General features: G+C 47.8%; 1 protein-coding gene across 1 annotated transcript; it reads right to left on the bottom strand.

Annotated features, from left to right (window-relative positions):
• On the bottom strand, window positions 1-19,454 carry LOC8042389 (major facilitator superfamily domain-containing protein 3). Its single transcript, XM_029976910.4, has 4 exons — window positions 18,447-19,454; window positions 17,897-18,044; window positions 14,722-14,825; window positions 1-1,930 (listed from the first exon to the last, which is right to left on the bottom strand). The coding sequence occupies exons 1-4, from the start codon at window positions 19,276-19,278 to the stop codon at window positions 1,659-1,661; spliced, it is 1,356 nt and encodes a 451-aa protein (XP_029832770.3). The 5' UTR covers window positions 19,279-19,454; the 3' UTR covers window positions 1-1,658.
• Window positions 19,455-23,649: the final 4,195 nt, after the last annotated feature.

The raw sequence follows: 23,649 nt of genomic DNA, 5'->3' as shown, positions 1-23,649 counted from the left end.
TGGGGTAAGCACGGGGTTCCGGAAAAAATCTCTCTTTAGAGCCATCAGTGAGCAGCGAGAACTCATCTGCTCGCGACTGCGTGACCACATGCTGGCGGGCACTGCGCAAACAATATGGTGAAAGGAGGAAAGTCTCATCCCAATCCGGCAATACCCGCCCGGCCCTGTCCCCCTCCCCCTCTGGCTTCTGGCGGCTGTTCGCGGTCGCAGATAGAGCTGACGGTTTTGTGGACCTAGGATAGATGGCGCCACTAAAACTCCGTATAATAAAAGTTTTGTTGATGATACCAGGTTTTCGACATATTTATATACATGTTGGAACGACAAGATTTATAGGAAAGTTACCTTTATCGAGCAGGTATTCGCACAACTTGCTATCTTTCTGCAAGATTCCCCATTGACGTCACGCCGTGTGTTTCTCATGGCCGCCGCTTGCGGGTGCAGGTCGGGGAATATTCTAAGTTTTGCCTCGCTATTACGCAGCAGAATCGCAACATTTCGATGAAAGGAGGCGTGTTTTTTTTTTCATTTGTGACAAGGTGAACAACATCAAAAGCAGAAGATGCCAATTCTTTCAACGTTAAAATCGTTGCACAGCTCCTTTAAGGTAGCTAGAAAGGGAATTTGCCAGAGCTGGTGGGTGAGAGAGAGCAACCGTTCAGGATGCAGTGGCGGCATTGCTATCGACATTGAGATGCGTCGTAGCATCGTCCACTGAGACTCCATTGCTTTCTTGCTCCGCGAGTAGGTATCATGCGCGATATTATACATTCCTTGTAATAATTTTCAAAGCTAAGCTACGTTTATTTCAGGCATGGGGCAAACATGACCTATAAATAAACTTGCAGATGGGTTGCAATGCTTTAGGTGCTTGTGCTTTAAGTGCTAGGGACAAATTGAAGCACCTCTGGTGCTTCAATTTGTCCCTAGGGAAATTTTTCCTACAGAATGGCGAGAATTATTCCAGGGGTCCACTTTTGGTGGCTGCAAGAATAAGAGCAGGATCTAATTTACCTCTTGCGGAATGAGCGAAGACAGCGCTCGTAGGTTTGTCTGCTAATGTGAGCGTAAGAAAGTCGTTTGTCTAAAAGCATCATTTGCAGACGGAAATAAAACAAGGAAATGTCGTGTGTTGTCTGCTAACAGACCAGAAAAAAAAGTTTCTCATCTGCCACAAATAAAGCCCTGCAGCGAAGTGAGATCGGACACAGGCTGAAATTGTACTTTTCTGCTATTTCACGTTGAAAGCCAATGACAACCCACGCCCTATGTTTGCAAATCTCAATTCGTTCCGCCACCGTATACAAACTGATGTCAATCGGTGGATGAAGAAGCACTAAGGACAAGCAGATCGGAGGCTGCGAGACCTTCCTCGTCATTTGTATGCTGGTGAGATGTTCCCACCAAAATGTTGCCCGATTCTGACCTTGCAAATGGGTGTAAAATGTCTTACTGGTTGATTATGCACAACGTGTGGGACCACACAATCAGTAGCCGAAAACGCTCTCGCACTTACCTTGACCGAAACTGGACCCCTGAGCAGGTAATCTAAAGACCATGCTATTAGTTTTCCCCGGGAAAATGTGAAAAGTGCCGGCATTGTGTTTGTGCCCATCCTGTAGCACAGTGCACGCACAACAGACCATGGTCACACCGCATCACTCCACATACTTCACCGTGGCAACACTGAAGGCCGTAAATGTCGTCATCAGAAAGTAGGTGGCGGGTTTCCCGATCAGGTCAATGCAAGGGCCCACCAGAATGGAAAAGGCGAGCTTCCCGAGCACCTCAACGGTGCAGAGGAATGAGAAGTGAGTGGTCTTGTAGCCCTTGGCCACCTGCTGAGACCGCCTCATCATGATAGTGAACACCACCGTTGTGATCATGCCGCTGATGAGGTTCAGGAAGAGCATGGAGCTCACCCCCACATCTGGAGGAAAAAGAAAACTGTGTGTGAGCCTTTGTTGCACCCGTGTACGTCATTATACGTAGAGTAAGAGAGCAAAATTCGACATGTGGTTGGGGGATCGGCAGCCGAGTGCGTTCACACACTGTAGCTCGGAGCATGCGGAGCGAAAGCTCGTGCTACAGAGCCAGAAATACTAGGTTCAAACCCCACCCATATTTGTTTCGATCTGGACGAGCATCACACCGGCGTGCAGTCATGTGTCACTACCGCGTGATGCACGTTAAAACAATTTTTCTGCTAGCAAAATGGACAATTGGGCGAGTTGGTAAGAGTTCATAATTACTTACGGCGCGACTGGGACAAGGACAGACAGAGGAGAAACACAGAAACACAGGACAAGCGCTGAACTAGCAACTGATTCTTTTGAAAAGAAAAGACATGTGATTCTGCTGCTGCTCGTGCAGGCATGCCCCTCCGTGGCCCTGGCGCTTCTTCTTTCACTCAATGCGAAACCGGCCAAGTTATCCGAGACCCAAAAAGCCGATCTCGCTCTTCATCAAAGTCACTGTGAACTGGCTCACACACAAGGATTCGGTTTTTGTTATGTGGTACGTCTCCATCATTTCTCGGTGTAGTTTGTGGTTGTGTCGGAACATCACTGTAGTCTTGTTGAACAGGGGCTGGCATCCGCAATCCCGGCAATGCATCGCGAGATGCGTGTGAGCGGTTCCTTTCATAGAACTGTGGTGTTCTCGTAGTCTTATGTTGAGGCAACGCCCAGTATGTCCTATGTAGGCACGCCCGCAGGAAAACGGAATCTTGTAGACCACGCCTTCTATGCAGGCGACAAACTGCATTCCGTGTTTGATGCTGCAGCCGCTGTGAGACTTAGGATTGTTATTTCTTTTTGGATCTCGGATAACTTGGCCGGTTTCGCATTGAGTGAAAGAAGAAGCGCCAGGGCCACGGAGGGGCATGCCTCCACGAGCAGCAGCAGAATCACATGTCTTTTCTTTTCAATAGAATCAGTTGCTAGTTCAGCGCTTGTCCTGTGTTTCTGTGTTTCTCCTCTGTCTGTCCTTGTCCCAGTCGCACTGTAAGTAATTATGAATTTTTCTGCTTTCGCCAAATACTACTTAGAATCACTCCTTGACGATAATAACCAAATAAACCTCCCTTAGTTTTTCCTTCTAGGCAATGGTAGTCACAAAAGAAGTTTGAGAAATATTGCCACATGCGTCGGTGAGCAAGTGCGTGCTTGCATGGCCGAGTGGTTGTACGCTCGATTTTCGTGCAAAAGCCAAGGTTCGATTCCTCGGAGTTACACGTCTTTTATCTCTTCTCTATTCTTTAAAGGGCAACTCCTGCCAAAACTCAAAATGAAATAAATTAGTGGTATCGCTGTAGTGACACAAAATATGACTCCGGCCAAAATATTACGTCCGTAGGACGCCGCATTCTCAACTAATGCCGATAACAAAAATGCAACCCACCGCGAGCCGCTGCTCCTTAGCGGGCGGCCAGCGGGTTGCCGATCGCTAAAGCAACATTGGGCCGTGACGTCTGTATCATACTTTTTTTCCTCCGGTGCGGGCGTTGCACGGAGTGCACTTCTTTGAGCCTCTACCACCGCTACTTCGGCTTGTGATTGGCATGTTTAGTCGTTGCTTTTATCTGTAGCCCGTATAGCTTCGGTATAGCCTTTTGTTTATTTGCTTGGGAGGACTTTCAGACTCGTTTTAGCGAGCAACTCTGTGCGCCCAAGACTGCCCAGCTGTTCCTCGAAAGATGCCGAGTGCAACTTGTAGCGTTGTGGGCTGCTCAAACAACCCTCTGCGCAATACGGAGGTGCTTTTTCACTAGTGTCCGACGGATCGGAAATTGGAGAACGTGTGGGTGAACGCTGTTCGACGAGTGGACTTTCGACTTCGGCTTTTAAGCACCCGAGGAAAAAAGAACGAAAAGCGGTCGTGTTCAACCCAGCACACATGTTTGGGCGCCGCGGCCCGCGCCGGAGCCTCAAACCTTCGTGTCTGGGACTGACGCGCAACGCAAAGGCGAGAGGGTCCCCAGTACTGTACGTCACTGGCAGCGCGGCGTAAATTTAGGCCTAGCGACAAGTATGGAAGACCACACTCACGGCGACAGCCGCCGAGTACGGCACCGAACGAGTTCACTTGTTTTCCAGTCGCTAGCTTTTGGGTATACAAGCGACGAGTATGGCATAGCGCACGCACGGCGGTGGCCGCCAAGTACGGCACCGTATGAGTTCACGGGTTTTCCAGTCGCTAGCTTTTGGTTATAGGCTCTTACTCTTTCTACATATGGTCGGTAACTACCACGTATACAGAATTAAAACAAAATCAGCTTACCTCCTATCTTTACACGGCTAGCGCAACAGAGGTAGGTGGCGCTCGGCCTGCGTACTCGTTGAACGAGAACGATCGTGACGTCACGTTCACATAGCGGCCGATTTCCAGTGTTGCCGGGGCCTCGAGCGGCTAGTTTCGGTTTTGTTGGCCGCGCCCCAAACAAAACTTTCAGGCGTCGATATCTTCAAAACTACGCACTATAATGAGAAAAAAATTACACCTTGCAATTCAGGGACGCTGACTGCACTAAAAACAGTCATAATCCCAAAATCGAAAGTATGGACCGGAGTTGCCCTTTAAGTTTAGTGTTCCCATAAATTCGACAACCCTATTGCTTCCTCGAGGTCCAAATGTTCTAGTCGCTGAAACTTCTACGCTGAATATTCCAGAAACCCACGTGGGTGCATGGTGAGCCGGAGTCAGTCTCGTCCCAGTGCTCGATCCTGCTGTTTCACCGACATCTATGCCTGCGACGCTCGCCTTTCTCTGTTTTTGTTTTGGGCACAAGCACGCCCCACTAACATTTAGTTTCTTCAGTTATTTACCACCTCATTGTTTGTCATTCGTAACATTTTGGTCGAGGTGTTGGGTATTGCATCCTACGCCCGTAAAGCGTACTCGTCCAAAGACACCCCACCAAGTGAGGTGCTCAGCCCCAGAAGGCTACCCTTCGCCGAAGACGCTGAAGCCTGAAGATGCCGTCGTACCAGAGGCCAGTCCCCCGAATTTGAACTCTAGCCCAAGAGCCGGGAGATCCCAACCATAACCTAACAATCGTGTGGCTCGCCACACCGGCTGGACCATGACAGTGCAATCGTGTGGCTCGCCACAACGGCTGGAGTGATGAGGAGTGCCTGCAGAACCTTTATTTCTTGCTTTTGAGGTACAGCAAGGCACTGGTTCAAAAACCATGAAGCCTTCCTCACCTCAAGGAACCTTTGCAAGAATCAGCTCACGCGTGTGTTAGCCAGTCAACACCGAAGAGAGAGGGCCAAAGATCTGCTGCAATCGAGGACCCACCAGCCGCCTCGGCGGCTCCGAGGCGAGAGCGCCGGCCTCCGGATCCCCATGTGGCGGGTTCGAATCCCGGCCAAGGTGCCCGTAATCTGACGGAGGCTCATTGCGGAGAAGGCGCCGTGTAACCGAGATTTCAGTTGCCTGTCAATAAATCCCCAGGTGGCCCAAATTCATCCTCAGTCCTCCGCTGGGGCATGCCAGATGCCCGTCGTTGATTTGGCACGTAAAAACCCCCAATTTTTTTCTTCTCTTTATTTGTTTTGTGGATTTCAATCATCCGCAAAGGGGGCATAGATAAAGGCATGATGCCTGACAGCGCCTCTGCCCCCTGCAGTTCATACAGCGGAAATAACATTTCAAAGAAGTCATAGTGACTTGACTTTGGCAATCGAGGACCCAGGGCCCCAATGAGAGCATCACGAGCTTCGTGGAAAACGTCTTGCGCCTAAGCTCTTGCACCGATCCTCAGGCCGACGCAAAGAAGCTGTGTATTCCGATGCGTGGGGTGAAGGACGACATCTTCGGTGGACTCATATGCAACTCACCGACAACCGTTCAAGGCGCTGAACATGGAGCGTGCCATTCTGGCAAGGGCAACCAATTACGAGCAGCACCCCAGAGTAGTTTTCCCTTGCCATCAGGGTTGGACCACGGCTCCAGCCTGACTGGAATTCGGGAGATGATTCGCGACGTCGTACGTTGAGAGCTAAAAAAGCTGCGGCCCACTGCTGGACCCCCAGCCTCACTGCCGCTCGCCGAGGTTGTCCGTGAGGAGGTTCACCGAGCCTTTCAACCAAAAGTCCCCATCAAAACGGTGAGGCCAGAGGAACCGACGTTGAGCTACACTGCCAAGGCCCGACGAATGCAGCAAACTAACCGCCAGGTCACAGGGATGGCATTACCCCAACAAGACCGTCCGATGCCGCAGTACCCTTATTGACAGGAAGGACAAGTCCAGTACATCCACCCAGAGCGACCCTTGCCGAGGAAGACCAACGTGTGGAGGACGGCCGATCGACGCCCGTTGTACTACCACTGCGGGGAAGCCAACCATGCCTACTGCCGTTGCCTTTATCGGCAAATAGGTCTGCGTGGCTTCAACCCAAATGACCCACGTCCATGCTATGGTGAGAGACCGCAGGAGATTGAAGAGTGCCTTCGACGACCTTAGCCTCCCCCGCCTGCACCTCGCCGCGGGTCCCGGTCGCCGTCGCCATGACGTCCAGCTTCGCTAATGCACTGACACCGTCGTCAGAGCCTGTCGTCCTTGTCTCACCGAGAAAACTAAACACGGCAACTCCTGGAGGTGAAGTTGCTGTGGACGGACGAAGTAAAGACGCTCCGGCAACGGTACTCAACAACTTAAACATTGTTATCGACGACTACAATGCATCGGCACTCGTGGACACCAGAGCAGACTAAGTCTTTAGTGGGAGGCTCTCTCGCCACCTTCGAAAAGTCACGACGCCGTGGAATGGACCTCCAATACGAACTGCTGGAGGACACCTCATCACGCCTGTCGGAAAATGCACAGCTTGTGTTGAAATTCATGGCGAGACATACCTTGTGAAATTCATCGTTCTACAAGACTGTGCCAGAGACGTCATTCTCGGCATGGACTTTGTGTGAATGCAGCGCCATCAACGACCTTTGTGAAAAGAGATTGACGCTGCGCACACCTGCCGACAACATGAACCTGCTGCCGCAATCAAGTGTTGTTGTACCCGTAGTTATATCAGCTTGAACTTTAGAAATATCTAGAACACAAAGACAGAAAGGACAGGATATGACACACAGCTGACTACCAACGATTTTTTAGTTTAAACTTCTTCTTTGCGCTTTTGCTCCTTCCTTTTGAGTCCCAAGTGGAGCACATTAACCTATTATACAAATTACCCTAATCCACTAATAAGGATCACTCCCGATATTTACACTTATACAAAAAATATGTACAAATCATTTGCACAGTATTCCCCGCAAATTATTGTTTTTGAACTAACCCGCCACAAGCTCGTGCTGTTGTTGTTTGGGGCGTGACATTCTTTAGGTACTGTCTTTCTTTTTTGTGGACGGTGATTGATGGCGTGCTGACACAGTCCTCCGCGTGCTCCTCGATGGCGAGCGCCTCGAGCATTTCGCGTGCATGAGGATTGTTGTTTCTTCCAAGAATGGTGGTGCTGTTCAAAGCTACACTGCACTGGCATGTCCTCCAATGAGCTGCCAGATGTCCTGCCGCTGTTCCCTTTAGAGACGCTGCATGCTCACGGGCTCTGTCGTTGATACATCGGCCTGTTTGGCCGATGTAGCATTTGCCGCAAGACAGGGGAATGTGGTAAACCACTCCTGTTGAGCATGGGAGATATTGCGTTCTGTGGGCCGTGTTGCAGAATTTTTTCTTTCTTTTTCGGTTCACTTCACTGCACATATAGTATGCTTTGTTGGGCGCGGAGCATACTACTTGTACGTCATTTCTTGCTGCAATGCAACCGATGCAATGCAATGCAACCGATGCAATGCAATGCAATGCAACCGATGCAGCTACCTGCGGCGAAGTTGTTTTGGAAGACCTTCAATTGCTCCTTGGAAGAGGAATAGGCGTCGCAAAAGGAGTAGATGAACTTCAGGATGGGCGGACTGTGATCCTCGTGAGGAACTTCCGACAAAAAACGCAACACCTCACGAAAGGTACAGCTGTGGGCCACGTCAAGGAACTCCAAAACTCTTCCGAAATCGCCGTGATTACTGAAGAACCCTCGCCACCTCAGCAAGACTGCATTGCCAGCATAGTTCGACATTGACCTTAAGCTTTCAGGCCCGAAACAACGATATCTGATTAACCTCCTCCCTGAATACCGCAATTGCTTTGCCACGTCGTCAAATATGCGCCAAACCACCGTTGCAAAGCACCGCATCATTACCAAGGATGACGCGCTCCCTGTGCATTGATCACCGTACAGAGTCTCCGTAAGAAAAAGAGAGGTTATCCAAGAGCAAGTTCAAAAGATGCTGAACGAAGACATAATCCAGCCCTCAAAAAGTCTGTGTACCTCTCCAGTCATACTGGTTAAGAAGGACGGAATATGCTTAGGTTCTGCGTGGACTACCGGCGGCTGAACATGGTGACAAAGAAAGACGTCTATTCACTCCCTCGCATCGATGACATTCTAGACCAGCTGCGCCTCTCGGCATTTTTCATTGATGGACCTGAAGAGTGGCACCTGGCAGATGGAAGACTACGAGCAAGATCGAGAGAAGGCAGCGTTCGTCACGCCGGATGGGCTGTACAAGTTCAAGGTGATGCCCTTCGGACGATGCATGGGGCCAGCAACTTTCTAGTGTGTATGAACACCGTACTGGCAGTGCTAAAGTGGCAGAGCTGTCTCGTCTACCTTGACATTGCACAGTGTTTTCGAGTGACTTCAACGAGCACTTGCAATGACTCCGAGCTGTTCTCCAAGTCGTACGGACTGCCGAACTCGCCCTCAAGCCGTCAAAGTGCCGGTTCGCTTATGACGAATGTAAGCTCCATGACCACATGGTTAGTAACGAAGGCGTCCGCCCAGACCCCAAGAAGACTCGTGCCGTCGTGGCATTTCCATTGCTGACAGACAAGAAGGCTGTGCGAAAATTTGTTGGACTTTGTGCGTAGTATCAACGCTTCGTTCAGGATTTTACAAGGATGTCTGCACCGCTCACAAACCTCATGAAGGGCACCGAGAAGTTTGAATGGGCCAAAAAGCAGCAGCAGGCATTCGACGAGCTGCAGCGAAGACTCCAGACACTTCTTGTTCTTGGACACCTTGATCAGGATGCAGAAACCGAGATTCACACGGACGCTAGTAATGCAGGACTTGCAAGCGGTACTGGTTCAAGTGCAAGAAGGCACCAAGTCATCACTTACGCAAGTCGGGCATTGTCTAAGGCGGAAGAAAATGACTACGACTGAAAAAGAATGTCTTGCGGTCGTCCGGGCAATCACGAAGTTCCGCCCGTACTTGCACGGGAGCTCGTTCCGCATAGTCACAGACCATCAGTCACTCTGTTGGCTTGCGAACCTCAAGGACCCTTCATGACACCTTGCTTGATGGAGTCTCTGATTACAAGAGTTCAACATGACTGTAGTCTACAAGTCACGCCGCAAGCACAGCAGCACCGACTGCCTGTCATGGGCCCCTGTCGAAACACCTTTCACGGTCGCCTACAACACGCCGCCTCAAGAGACCACTGGATTTACCCTTCCAGCCGGTACATGGTCGGAAGATAATGACCATGCTCGACGCGATGCTGCCCCATGAGCCAGCTGACGATCAGAGCGACAACGCCCAGGTAGTTGCTCAACAGGCCAAAGAAGTCCGCCAGCTCGCTTAACTTCCGATTTAAGACCAGCAGTGCGTCGACACGGGCCGCTACCACCTTAGTTGCAGGAACATCCACTTCCAGCCCGGGGACAGGGTGTGGGTGTGGATGCCCATCCATCGCCGCGGCCTCAGTGAGGAACTGCTGAAACTTTGTAATAATTTGGACCATACAAGGTACTTCGTCGCCTCGAGAAGCTGAACTATGAGATGGTGCCCGAAGGAACAAGAACAGCATCACGCCGCCCACCACGACCTGAAGTCGTCCACATCGTGTGCCTGAAGCCGTACTACGGATGATAAGACTGTGAACTGTGATTCTGTGCAACGCTTGATAGGACTATGTTTTGCCAGCCTCCGTATTTTCCTACTGTTTTGTTTTCCTTGCTCTGAACTTTTTTCCCTTTCACGTGGCATGGAGATAACGTTCTTTTTAAAGGGGAGAGTGATGCCAGGCACGTCGGCGAGTGCGTGCGTGCGTGGTTGAGGGGTTACCAGTGTTGTACGGCGTTCCAAGGAACGGCGTTCCTGGAACGCGTTCCTTCTAGGAGGAACGAAGGAACGCCACCGTTACATTTTGCGTCAGTGGAACTGGAACGGGAACTCGTTACATTTTACTGGAACGGAAAAGGGAACGGCATTCCTTTTTTTCGTACAGCGGAATAATTTTTATTTTATTTTTAAGAGGAAAATTCTAAAAGTATGAAAACAATATCTTTACGAAGAGCAGGGTCTCCATAAATTTTTGATTACTAATCTTAGGGTTTACTTTGTGTGGTCCTCGCTCGGTAACCAAGGGGTGCAAGAGAGCTAGTGGACATTGACTCTTTTTTTAGTGCCCGAGACTCCGGTACAAAAAGCAAAACTTTTAGTCGAAGGAAAAGACACAGAAGAGGGCAATTTCAAACTGTGCAACTTTCTTTGCATCCACAAATCCTCACACACCCAGAAATCTAAGGTCGACAGCCATCACTGAACTTCCATAAAGAGACCTGCAGTTAACACAAAAGAACAGGTTACCTGACATCGAAATCGCCCTTGTATACGAATATTGGTCACTTAAGAGATACACCAAAATTAATCTTTATTACTTCTCCCCTTGTCCCCCACCTTCAAACTGAAAATGAATCCAACCTTCACGAAGAAGGACTTGTAGTTCTCAAGACTGACTTTCCAAAAGGCCCAACCTCTTCTTCACTCGCTCGTCTTGTGGACAGCAACACCGAGAAGCAACTGTTGTTAAGTTTGAACAAGGTTCTTTGATAGATTGTTAGATGTGAGGTTGTTGTAAAACGCTCTTGCAATGTCGGGTAACAGTACATTTGGCTCGTTTGAATCGCCCACAGAAAAGATGGTTAAAAGCGGAAATTTTCTCAAGGTGAATATATACACAAACGAAACCCTGTTTTCGCTTGTTTACTTCTCCTGGTGCCCTTCCATCAATGCATTCAGATTCATATGTTGCATTTTATGGGATAGATGAAAAAGAAACGTTTGCTTGATCTAACTAAATATGGTAATTAGCAAAACGCCCATGTAACGTATATGTAACGACACGTTCCATTTTTTTAACTGTAACGGGAACGAGTTCCTTTTTCACATATAGTACTTGTAACGGGAACGCGTTCCAAAAATCAGAAGGAACGAGGAACGGGCTTTCGTTCCTTTTTTTGAGGAACGCGTACAACACTGGTGGTTACTGTGCTTGACTTTTGTGCGGAGGCCCAGGGTTCGATTCTTGGGAGCTATGCGTCTTTTATTTATTCTTTCAGTTTGAATGTTCTGGTAAATTCAAGAACCCTATTCCTTGTTCGAGGTCTTAATTTTCTAGTCACCGTACGTTTTAAGCCGCGAATATGCCAGAAACCCACGCGGGTGCATAAGGAACTCCGCATGGTGAGTCGGAGTCAGTGTCGTCTCAGTGCTCGATCCTGCTGTTTCCCGACGTCGACGCCTGCAACGCTAGCCTTTCTCTATTTTGGTTTGGGCACAAATTCAACCCATTAAACATTTAGTTTCTTCAGTTCTTCTTTGCCTCATCATTTGTTGTTTGTGACAATATGAGCATCGTCATCCCCTGAACTCGGAGCCAGAACAAGCGGCCACGTGTTCTGGTGCCCATCATATGCGCCAACGTTAATCATAGCCACGCGTTGAGGCCGTTAAGGTAGAAAATGCATGCTGAGCACCAGGCATTCTTGCTATTCTCATCACCACAGTGGTTGGACACGAGCCACGACCCGAGTGTCCGCCGAGACATTGATTCTTACGAGCCGAAGTCGAGTGCTCACGCTGTTCTCGTGTCCAATCCATGAGCCGCGCTCGAGTGTCGTCAGATGGATGGTTTCGATCCCACAATTGCGCAAGCTTTGCAAAGGCAAGACTGGAAGAAATAGTCCCCATTTTATCCTCGCAATTTCACCGCGACCAAGAAGCTTCTCAATCAGCGGTGGTCTGTGTGAGTATACTTTGGCCAGACTACGACCAGTACACCTCGGTAAAGTCATCAACATTCCAACCCCATATTGTTTCATGACCCCTTTAAAGACACCAGGCTAGCAATGGTACTGCACTGGCTAAAGTTATCAGATATAGCATAAACCAGTGTTTCCGCATTTCAAAGGCAGATAGACCTTACGGTGTATTAACACTAACATCAACTTTTTTTGGGGGGCGTTTACATTTTATTTTAGACATTTCTTATAAGCAATTCTTGGACATCTACACTTCAGCAGAGCATGGGGATCGCCTAAGAAATGAGCATGGGAATCGCAAGAATCCCAGGAAGAAGTTGGACAAGTTTTACTTATGTTCACCTAAAATCTTGAGGGATGCCCCAGCTTTGAAAGGTAACCCCACCCCTAATATTGGCTTGATTTGCTATTTTCTTTTAAACACCAAAGGATAGCCCACTCCTAGTAACCATAGTGTTGGGATCAATGATGACTTCAATGTAAATGCATCTAGTTAGTTATGGCGGGATAAAAGCAAACAGTGCTGACGGGGAAGTACAGTCATTTTTGCTGCATTGCCCCTCAGCGCGATAATAAGTTTTGCAGAGACGGATTATCCAAAAATATAATTTTTCAAACCGCTCTCGATTGCACACCTAAAGTTAGCCCACTCCTTATTTTCACCAAAAGTTTTTCTCGATTTTAAGTGGGCTATCTCACGGGATATTACGGTACCCTATAGATGTTATGTGCATCCGGAGTAGCTCCAAGATACAACTGGTATTTCAAAACGCAGGTCGGACCTATAGTCGATGACAAGCTGAAAGCTCGGCAGGTGTCCCGCCTTGAGCAGGAGCTTTTGGCCCTTGACGATGCTTTGTCGCGTGAACAGTTAAAGCCAAGCAGCGAAGCGTCTACTGGGTTCTTAATCTGCCACTGACTATTGGAAGCGTGCCGCAAGACGGTGGCTTCACAGTGAGGCCCCAACAAAAGCCTTTCGCAAAGCCACCGTGCGTAGCATACCGACGTCAACTCACCCAAGCAGAGTGCTACATGTAATGTACGGGGTCAAAGTCGGCGCCAACATTGTTTTATATAAGACCCAGACGCTGAGAACACGGATCCCGCTTTGACCCCCATGTGCTATGTCTACTCGACCTGCCAGCAAGCGAAGAACAACTTGATAAAAAGAGGAGCGAAAAGTACTTCTTATGTCGATTGTATCAATCACTGGTGCTGGCAAATGTCGTCTCGTAGTGGTGTACGGATCTTCAAACGCGCAAGAGCTTCGCAGAGGTGTATTTTGGCGCAGAGAAGCGTGGTGGTGCGTCGACGTTGTTGCAATTTACAACATACAACTTGAACGACATGAGAACGCAAGTAGGTTCTCGAATGTGAACGTGTGAAACTTACTTTTAAGCGAGATTGAGAAACATGACCGTGAAGAGGTGCAGACGCGGCCAAGATGCTAGGAGCGCATTAGAAGAGGTCAGAGCGAGCGCCGCGTCTCTATGTGTTGTTATGCCGACGAGCTCCATTTTTAGGTGTTGCACACTTCCAATGGTCGACTGTAGCTGAAATTCTCCATTCTGCTGCTGGAAAGTGGCGTACCAAAAAGAACTATGTGGCGATGCTTATGGAAGCCAAGGATTGCACACTCTTAGTCGTAGAGGGTTAGAATTTCTGCTTTTGCATGGTACTACAGTCTAAGCTCGTTATAACAGACTGATTTGGCCAAGATTTCGGTCTGTTCTAAGAGGAGTATGTTGTATGCAGATATGAAGTTGAGTCATGGGTCTTAGAGAAAAACCAACTGAACTTCACAAATCGGTATGTTATATCCAAATGTCGGTTCTAACCGGGTCTGTTGTAATGAGCTTAGGCTGTACTATCATAAAACATTCCCTATTGTCACTTTGCTATTTCAGCGAAAATTAAAAGACGAGACGGTATTTCGGTGCTGCAGCGGTGCCTACGGCAGGCACGTGTAGCCAGGATTTTTTTTCGGGGGGGGGGGGGGGGGGGGGGGGAAGGGGGAGGGGGAGGGGGAGGGGGCCATGACAAAATGCTGTATAAAGGAGAGGGGGGAGAGGATACCCCAGCAAAAGGGAAGATTTCAGAGGGGGGGGGGGGGGGGGGGGGGGGAGAAGGGCCGGGTGCTATGGCCCCCCCCCCCCCCCCCCCCCCCCTGGATACGTGCCTGGCCTACGGCATTACTGTAAAATCCCATATGAATGCCCTCCCCTGAGAGATTGCCCATCCCGTTTTTTTTTTTTTTCGCTAAACATCACAGGGATAAAGTTTTAATACAACACCCAGCCTTTGTGATTTGCGCAATTTCAAAAGGGAGTCGCTCCAGATGGCATGCCTACGTCAAAAATAAAAATAAAAAAAGAATGAGATGGGAAACAATGTGGGTATGGTGCCTGGAACGTGTCTGTGATTGGTGTGCTTAGCGTCCCATTCCGCCTTTACATCGCCACTTGGGGGCCACTGTGCATCAATTTGGACAACGCTTTTACACAAAGCGATCAGTCGATCGAACACTGTGGGAATGGACGTCCAGGTAATCAATACAATAACGAGAAAAGTAAGTACAGCAACGAGATACTCACAAACACTGGATGGTTTCCCAAACAGCCTGGTGCTGGTCAGGAAGATGAGGGCAGCAGGCAAGACCCTCACGAAACACATCTTCAGCAGGAGCTTTGTGTTGTCCCTGCAGGACATATTACCGCAACGCCCATCAGGCTGCCGCAGCTGCCGTAGTAAACAGCTGGCATATACCGCAATAAACCTTTCGCCAAAAACCAAGGAGCGTGCCACAACTGTAGCTACATGTGCAATATGTGGTGGCATTTGCAGACTGTAGTTTTTCTGAATAAAAATCTTAACCAGATGACATTGTGCATGTACATTTCTCAACACTCCATTCCGTAATTTAATCTTAATCTTTCGTACAGGTAAGGTGAACACATGCAGAACATATGCCTATGTACCCAGCATTGTCATTGGTGCCTCGGTAATGTGAAGAAAGGTTCCTCTGCTCATGGCGGCGTATAAGGTGGCAGTAACAAGGCGATTACATTGCAAATCAATCATTGCTAATTTGTGCACTTGCATAACTTTGACAAGAGACTAATTGAGCTAAGTTGCAACTTAATGAAGATGTAACCGAGTTTCAGCTAAAAAATTTCATTTCAACAAATAAATTATTTAGTTACTAACACCAGCTAAATTTATCTCCTCATCAATAAAACCAATCCAAATTTGATATTCGTGTTTAACAGAGTGAGCTCGGCCTACCTTTGAAGTATGGAAACAGTGGTTTCACTGTAGGTGAGAAATTTAATCAGTGCAATATGACTGCTAGCCTACGGGTCCTTAAAGGGGCCCTGCAACGACCTTTTTACTAATTTTTAATTTGCAGCGAACGTAGTAACATAATGAAACCTTTCTTTTCTTTAATTTTGCTTTATTTTAAAAGTTATAGGCGAATTAAAATTACCAAAACAAGCAAAAGATAACCTCCTTCATGACGTCCTTGGTTGCTTGAGTGGCCTTAACTAGAGGAAAGGTAGTGAGCTATGCGAGCGCTCACGGCTGCCGCACTCTGTGTTGACGGCGCAAGAGGGCGCCACTAAAGCATGTTCTGGATAAGCTGTATGCGACGGGCAGCCAGAGCGGCTCACACTGCATTTGCTGCGCGATTAAACGCTAATTCGGCATGACACTTCATTGACCACAAACGACAGCAAACGCGCGGTAAAGATCAGCTCAGAACGGGAGCCACTTCGCACTGCCGTATTGTGAAATGGCCAAACCACCAGACAAAGCTGCTCGCCGAAAGCCTTTGGATCACTCGGAGCCGGTGGAATCCTCCAGTCCCTACGACCGCAGCGCCGTCGCATACATCCAGTACCTTTCAGTGTCGGCGCCTGATCCCACTACTCCTTTCTAGTATGCGCCGCCTTTTCCACCGCTTGGTGGCGGGTATGTCGACGGGTCATATTTTGTTTCCGTATTTTATGAACTGTATTTGTCTCTTTTCTGATCTAAAATACCGAACAAAACCTACCTTTATACATAATTGAAACGGTCCACGCAAACTATATTTTGTATTTCGACTAAAAAGAAGCTTCTAGTGGCTCTGACCAGTAGTAAGCCCAGGACCAAAGACGTCACAGATCGCGCGCTTTCAGTACCGTGAGTCGCCCCCGTCGGTGGAGGAGGTTTCCGCGTCGTTCGGTCAAAATATGAAGCACCGATATTTAGTTACTCACTCCGTGCTCGCTGGCTTGCCCGAACCGAAAGAGACATGGAAACCGCAAAAAAGGTAGATGCTTAAATATGATTGCAGGGCCCCTTTAACATACATCACACAGTAATGATAACACGACTGTGTTCCAGTACGATGCTCATCCAATTCATTATGGGGCAGAGCTGGTAATTTAACCCAGGACACCTGGGCTCGTAGGAAACATCTTCCCGCTAAAGTTACCCAAGAAGTTTCCTTGCTCAACTTGGAGGGAAAATTGTGACACCACAATGTCAGGTGACACTGATTTTTTGCCACTAAATTTACCGGGAAAAGTTTTCCACTAAATCTAACAGCCTACAACCTACACCTAAACGCGCTCTGGGATACACTACAAAACCTCACCAATAAAGGCTTTCACTGCACCATTTAGCGACTCGCTAAATGATGTCACAGCATGAAGTGGTGGCCCAGCTAAAGACAAGGTCCCATTGTAGATATGGAGTAAAGCAGCAAACAGATGCGTGATGAAAACAGGCATGCCGCAATGGTTACCATAGCAACCATCACTGGTGTTGAGACATGCAGCCACATCACAATGGCAGTGACGGTTTCATTATGATGTGGCAGCATGCCAGCGATGTTCACCGTTCAATGTTGCGGAAAAACAGGATTGAAAGTACACATGCAGCTTCCCTGACGTTACAATGGTCATTAAATACCTTTGTGCAGAAAAACCAAAATAGGTAGAGCAAAGCCAAATGAATTTGACATAAAAGTGAACAACATCCATAGAATGTTAAGATACTTATGGGTCTTACCAGACCCTGTAACAGAACTCTTATGACAATGATGTAGGACATACTAATGAATGATTTTGCTAATACCGGTGTCACCAGTGGGTACAAACACAGAATTATGAAAAACATTAGTGCTTCCTGCCAATTCAACCAAGAAACCAACAATAATTTTGTAAATATCTTTGTTTGGGACGCAAAGAAAGTATGACCCGAATGACATGGTGGTAGCGGTTCATCAGAATGAGAACATGGTGGGTTTCTTCTGCGCGTGACCCCGTCGCCCACTTCTTCGTCCTGTGCCCATTCTCCAACAATCTTTGTTTGTTTTTTACATGGACAGAAAAAGTGTTTCCATGTCTAGCATCCCAGTTTCCTAACTAGACATTTCTATGACCCCAATTAAGAATGTTTCTTTTGTCTCCACAAGAAGGACTAAAGAGACTATCTTTAGCTTTTTGCTCATAGCTTTTATGGGGATAGAGGTAGTCGCAGGTAGTCAATGAGGACAGAGGTTTTGATTGTCGTCTGGCTGTTTTTTGCGAAAAATATCTATGTGTAGATAAGAGCCAATACCTCCTTCATGCTTTCTGAGCATGGTTTATTCTGAAAGTCTGAGTAAACCAAAAGTGACCATAGTTTCACAGTCCCTTTAACACAAATTCTGACCATTTGTGTGACACTGTACTCTGTGATCCTTCTCAAGAAGTGTGATGTGTCAACCTAAACTCTCACCTTGTCTGGTGAGACATGTAGCCACCCAACAGTGACCCAAACAGGGACACCACTTGAGCAAGCACTCCGTTGAGAAAGCCGACAGTGAAGTAGGAGTATCCTTGGTCAAGCAGGAAGGACGGATAAGTAGTGAGTATACCATACTCTCCTGAAGGAGAAACAGCAAGGAGGGTACACGGGTGGTATGACTAATGACCAACCACATTACGCCTGTGCAACTCAGCTTAATGCATGCAAACCATTCTGATAATCATTTGGTTGTTCTTAGTAAAATAAGTACAATTGTAAGAAAACATTACAAAGAGAGAAACTTTGGCCCACCCAAGTAATAGTATGCTTGATTGCAGGGAGGGCCTGGCATTGCGCTCATGGGTAAGAGTGAAAGCAGTTTACAGAAAGACAATGCCGGGACGACGTTAGGTTTTATTCGCTAAAGTGTTTGAGAAGGAGCGCATGATACAAAGAAAAGATTACTGTCTACCCCCTCCCACGTCTTAATCCCCCGACCGTTGTGTGCTAGAAGATGTTTCGTTTCCAAGATTAAACTCACCTGACTTGTAGAACACCAGGAAGACCAGAAGCCCCATGGTACCTTCGACAGACAAGACCCACTTGACCTTTCCAAAGAACGACTCTGGCAGTGGCTCTGGGGACTCAACATTGTCGTCTTCCTTGGTCTCGTTAGTTTTGCCAGTTTTCAAAGATTCGGGGTCCCTCTTACGTCTCCACAGACCCTCGACCCCATCGCCTTCACCGGTACTGTTCCCTGCAGCCTCACCAGTAGCTTCAGCCGCTGATGAGTTAGCTTCTTCTTGACTCTCCTCACCGTCGCTTCGAAAAGTGACCGCTATCAAGCCAATGGCATAGACAAAAGTCAGACCCCGGAGAACGCCCTTAAGACCGGCGAGAAACTGTAAACCCAGGAGCAGCCCACCGCCAAAAATCGCGCCAGCTTTGTAAGCCCCGACCTGGACAGCGTTGCCCAACGAAAGCTGAGCCCCCTGCAGAATGCCCATGGCGACGCTGTCCACGGAGATGTCCAGCGACGCAGACAGGATATTGAGGATCAGGAGCGTGACAATGAAATAAGAGACTTGGTCCCCGAAGTACGACATGATCCATGTCACCGAGGTGAGAGTGACGAGGAAAAGCTGAAGCCATCGTTTTTGGGTCCAGTGCTTCTCGATGTAGGACGCGTAAAGTGGCTTGCAGAGCCAGGGTAGCAGTAGGATACGCGCTAAGGTCACCTGGCTGTAGGCAAATCTTGCCGAACGGAGGTACTGGGGTAGTAGCTTGTCCTGCACGCCGTATGGGACACCCTGTATAAAATACAATACGGCCAGATAGGCATACGTAAAAAACGAGTCCAGGACAGAGGCCATCGTGTGGCTAGGTTACTGTTTGTCAAGATAATGATAGCACCCGTGTTCTCACTGCACGGTTGGAACAGCAGGGCAGGTGTTCCTGCAAGAAACAGATGTGCGACAGCGTGGGTTCAAACTTCATACCACGACCAGCTGTAGCCTGCATTCGTGTAGCGGAAGAAGGAAAAGCATAGGACGGCGCCATTTTTTGTTTTTTACAGGCTGTGACCCCTACCGGGAATCAGCCTAAGCTTTTTGTTTTACGTTTGCAATCTAAGATACTAGATGACGCCACAAGCCGCAGCCAAGTTAAATGGCACGAAGTTTAAAATGAGAGCATGTACGAGTTGAAGGTGCCGCTCGAGCTTTTACGCTTTTACTTCGTGTCCCTGTCTTTTTTTCTTTTTTTTCTTTTTTTTGCGCTATTTTATATGTTTAACTAAGATGAACCAACTAACCCAGCAACGTACCTTACTGTCTGGGTCCATATCACATGAGCGAACGTTAACTCTGTTTGGAATGAATACTTTGCGTGCCTCAAAACTTATACAAAAAGTATTAGATCGTCAAAACAGAAATTTTTCTCTTTAGATTTACCAAGAATTATGCGCTCTAATCCCCAAAAGTTTTGGAAAATATTTTCGCCTGGAGGCACTCATTCGATTCATCTTCAGGACGAAAATGGAGTGGCTGTATCCGAGCTTCCATTGCGCTACTGTATTAAATAATTATTTCTCTTCTGTGTTCACCTGTGAAAATACCACTGATATTCCATGTTTACCCTTGTCCGACTTCGTACCTATGGATTTCATTGACGTTTCAGCCGATGGAATACTTCACCTCATAGAAAGATTAAAACTAGCGTCATCTTGTGGTCCCGATAATATAAACCCGAAAATTCTTAGCAATACCAAAGTTACATCTAGTGAGTGTCTTAAATTGATCTTTTCTCAGTCACTGGACCGTTGCTTACCCTTGGACTGGAAGCTGGGCAAGGTCGTTCCAGTCTTTAAAAGCGGCGATCGTAAGCTGCCCTCGAACTACCGTCCCATTTCATTAACCTGCATTGCGTCCAAACTTATTGAGCATGTAATATTTTCTTACGTTATTTCCCACCTAGAAGAAAACGACTTTTTTTTTACAATCGCCAGCATGGCTTTCGGAGGGGCTTCTCGTGCGAAACGCAACTTGTAGAGTTCACTCATGAACTTTTCACTAATACTGACTCACTAAGCCAAACAGATGCCTTGTTCCTTGATTTCTCGAAGGCATTCGACAGGGTTACTCATCATCGCCTAATCGATAAACTTTCTTGTCTTGGCATTGACCCTCTTGCTGCCTCCTGGATACGTGACTTTCTTTTTTCTCGTACCCAGTTCACTGTTGCTAACGACCATAAATCAAACTGCAGTCGCATCACTTCTGGGGTTCCTCAGGGATCCGTGCTTGGACCTTTACTGTTTCTAACATTTATTAACGATTTACCTAACTCAATCACGTCTAGCATCCGCCTCTTCGCGGATGCCTGTGTTCTGTATCGCAAAATTAATTCTCACAATAACCATCTTCAGCTTCAAAGTGATTTAAGTTTAATTTATGCCTGGTGCTCCAAATGGCTCATGTCACTGAATATGTTAAAATGCAAGCTGGTTCGCTTTACTCGGAAAAAACAACAAGCAACTTTTCATATTTTATTGGCTCCGACCTAGTTGACTCTACATCTTATTATAAATACCTCGGTGTAACGCTGACAAGTGATCTAATCTGGAATAACCACATCGAAACTATTGTGGCAGAAGCTTCCCGGACTCTGGGGTACATCAAACGAAATTTGAAAGAAGCGCTCTATCACTTACGACAATTGGGCTACGAAACATATGTGCAACCGAAATTGGAATACGCATCAGCCATTTGGAGCCCACACCAAGCCTATCTCATCAGCCATCTTGAGTCCATCCAAAATCGTGCTGTGAGATTTATCCTAAACGACTATTTCCCAACGACTAGTGTTTCATCTCTCAAACGTCAGCTCGATATCCAAACTCTCAACGTACGACGTAAAATAACACGCTTAAGTTTGTTTCATAAGGTTTACCATTTTCACCCAATACTACGTTCCTCACTGCTTCTTCCTCCTAGCAGATCATCATTACGGCTAAACCACTCATGCCATGTGTCGCGGATCACTGGTCGCGCTTACCGCTCATTCACACTGGAAGCGGATCCGCCTTCGCAAAGCGGTTGCGAACGCGGCTGTATAAAGATCCAGTGCAATTGCACGCGCACCCGATGCCATCGAGTGCGCGTGCAATTGTACTGGATCTTTATACAACCGCGTTCGCAACCGCTTTGCGAACGCGGATCCGCTTCCAGTGTGAATGAGCGGTTAGGGTGCCTACATGTCTGTCTGTCTCAGGGTGAAGACATCCATTGTTGCCCTAAAAGTGCTAGCGCGTGACGCTCTCGCGCACTCGGTGCGTGACTTGGGTGGTAAAATGGCGTCTATGCATTAGCCAAAGCTAAGCGCTCGAGCTGAGTGTCACCGGATTGCGCGCACTTCAAAATGCATAAAAAAACGATTGGGCTGAAAAATGGCTGAGATGTCACCACTCAAGCAAAAGCGCACGTGTGTATGAAGGCACTCTAGTCGCACTAATTATTTTAACCAATCTTTCTTCCCACAGACCAGCATATACTGGAACGACCTGCCACCTGATATAGTGGCCATTGATGACCCCACCTTGTTTTGTGATGCTATAATTTCACGTTTTTACTAAGAATCAATCATTGTATTTTTTTCACATCTTATGCAAGTGCAGCATTGTTAGCTGCAACACCTGGGCCTAGGGTGCCTCAATGTCCTTCTGTTTAGGGTGATGCCACCCTTTGTAGTACCACATGCCGACAGCACGCGCTCACGGGAAAAATACAAAGAAATTGACGAAAACAAAATGTCGCCATAGCACAGTCAGCGCCACAAGCGCGTGCAGGGACACGCTCTGGCACGCGCTTCTGAACAAAAAATAAAAATAAACGTGTGTGACAAAATGGCGAGATGCCACCACCCTAAGCAAAGCGCACATGAAGGCACCCTACCTGGGCCCGTTTGCTCGAAGCGCTAACCGCGGCTAAAGTTAGCCGCAGTGCCTAGGAGAGGGATTTTGAGATCACGTGACTGGGCTCGGTAGGGATGCGGGGTAACATATGGCGGTGCCCCAGTGAGTGAGCGCCGCTCGCTTTGGAACTAATATGTCGTTGTAGCTGCAATATCGGGCGCGTTAGTCATCAACGAATAATGCAGGAGGCTTTCTCTTTGCCTTACCTCACTTAAACCGCAAAGCATGGGCAATGAAATCGCCGCATTTTTTAGATAGTGTTTCGATTCTGGGCATCCCTAAGCCTAAATGAACGCGATAATTGTCGGCATGGCAACGTCTCCGGAAAGCGGATTGTTGATAGCACACAAAAGCAGACAGCGTCCCGACAGAATTTTTTCTAAATTATCCAAGCATCGCGAGGAGAACGCTGGATGTGTAGTTCTACGGTTCACGCGCGCTGGCCTTCCTCTTAAAAAAGATTCGAAGTAAAAAATCATAATAAGACTTCAACGAACGCGCGTGCAAGGCAAAATCTGTTTTATACTTTTTGCTTTAGAACGGTTACTACTGCAGACACCAGCACGCGCGACGCGTGCAACTACAGTCGTAGCATGCACCGATCGGTGCTTGGATAATTTAGAAAAAATTCTGTCGGGACGCTGTCTGCTTTTGTGTGCTATCAACAATCCGCTTTCCGGAGACGTTGCCATGCCGACAATTATCGCGTTCATTTAGGCTTAGGGATGCCCAGAATCGAAACACTATCTAAAAAATGCGGCGATTTCATTGCCCATGCTTTGCGGTTTAAGTGAGGTAAGGCAAAGAGAAAGCCTCCTGCATTATTCGTTGATGACTAACGCGCCCGATATTGCAGCTACAACGACATATTAGTTCCAAAGCGAGCGGCGCTCACTCACTGGGGCACCGCCATATGTTACCCCCGCATCCCTACCGGGCCCAGTCACGTGATCTCAAAATCCCTCTCCTAGGCACTGCGGCTAACTTTAGCCGCGGTTAGCGCTTCGAGCAAACGGGCCCAGGTGCTTTGTTTTTGTATTTTTTCATGTATGACCCCCCCCCCCCCCCCCCCCTTATGTAATGCCCTTGAAGAAGGGTACAATAAATGAATGAATGAATGAATGACATTTTAGCGAACAGCGACATTTGAGCGAATCGACGTTTTAGCGAATTACGGGGGCGCGCGTTAACCCATCCGCCGCGCTGCGCTTACGCCGCTTCGCGGCGACAGTCTGCGGCGGCTCATTACAAAAATGTGAACCCATTTGGCCCA

This window comes from Ixodes scapularis, unplaced genomic scaffold, assembly GCF_016920785.2.
Source record: "Ixodes scapularis isolate PalLabHiFi unplaced genomic scaffold, ASM1692078v2 PGA_scaffold8__174_contigs__length_109621045, whole genome shotgun sequence".
NCBI classification, from domain to species: domain Eukaryota; kingdom Metazoa; phylum Arthropoda; class Arachnida; order Ixodida; family Ixodidae; genus Ixodes; species Ixodes scapularis.
The sequence above is the reverse complement of the archived record's forward strand: the minus strand, read 5'-3'. Positions and strand labels throughout refer to the sequence as shown.

Coding starts and splice junctions, on each gene's coding strand:
- LOC8042389 (XM_029976910.4), bottom strand. CDS start 19,278: ATGGCCTCTGTCCTGGACTCGTTTTTTACGTATGCCTATCTGGCCGTA. Junction 18,045..18,446: donor CCTGGTGTTCTACAAGTCAG/GTGAGTTTAATC, acceptor TTTCTCCTTCAG/GAGAGTATGGTATACTCACT. Junction 1,931..14,721: donor TGGGAAACCATCCAGTGTTT/GTGAGTATCTCG, acceptor TTTTTCCTCCAG/ATGTGGGGGTGAGCTCCATG.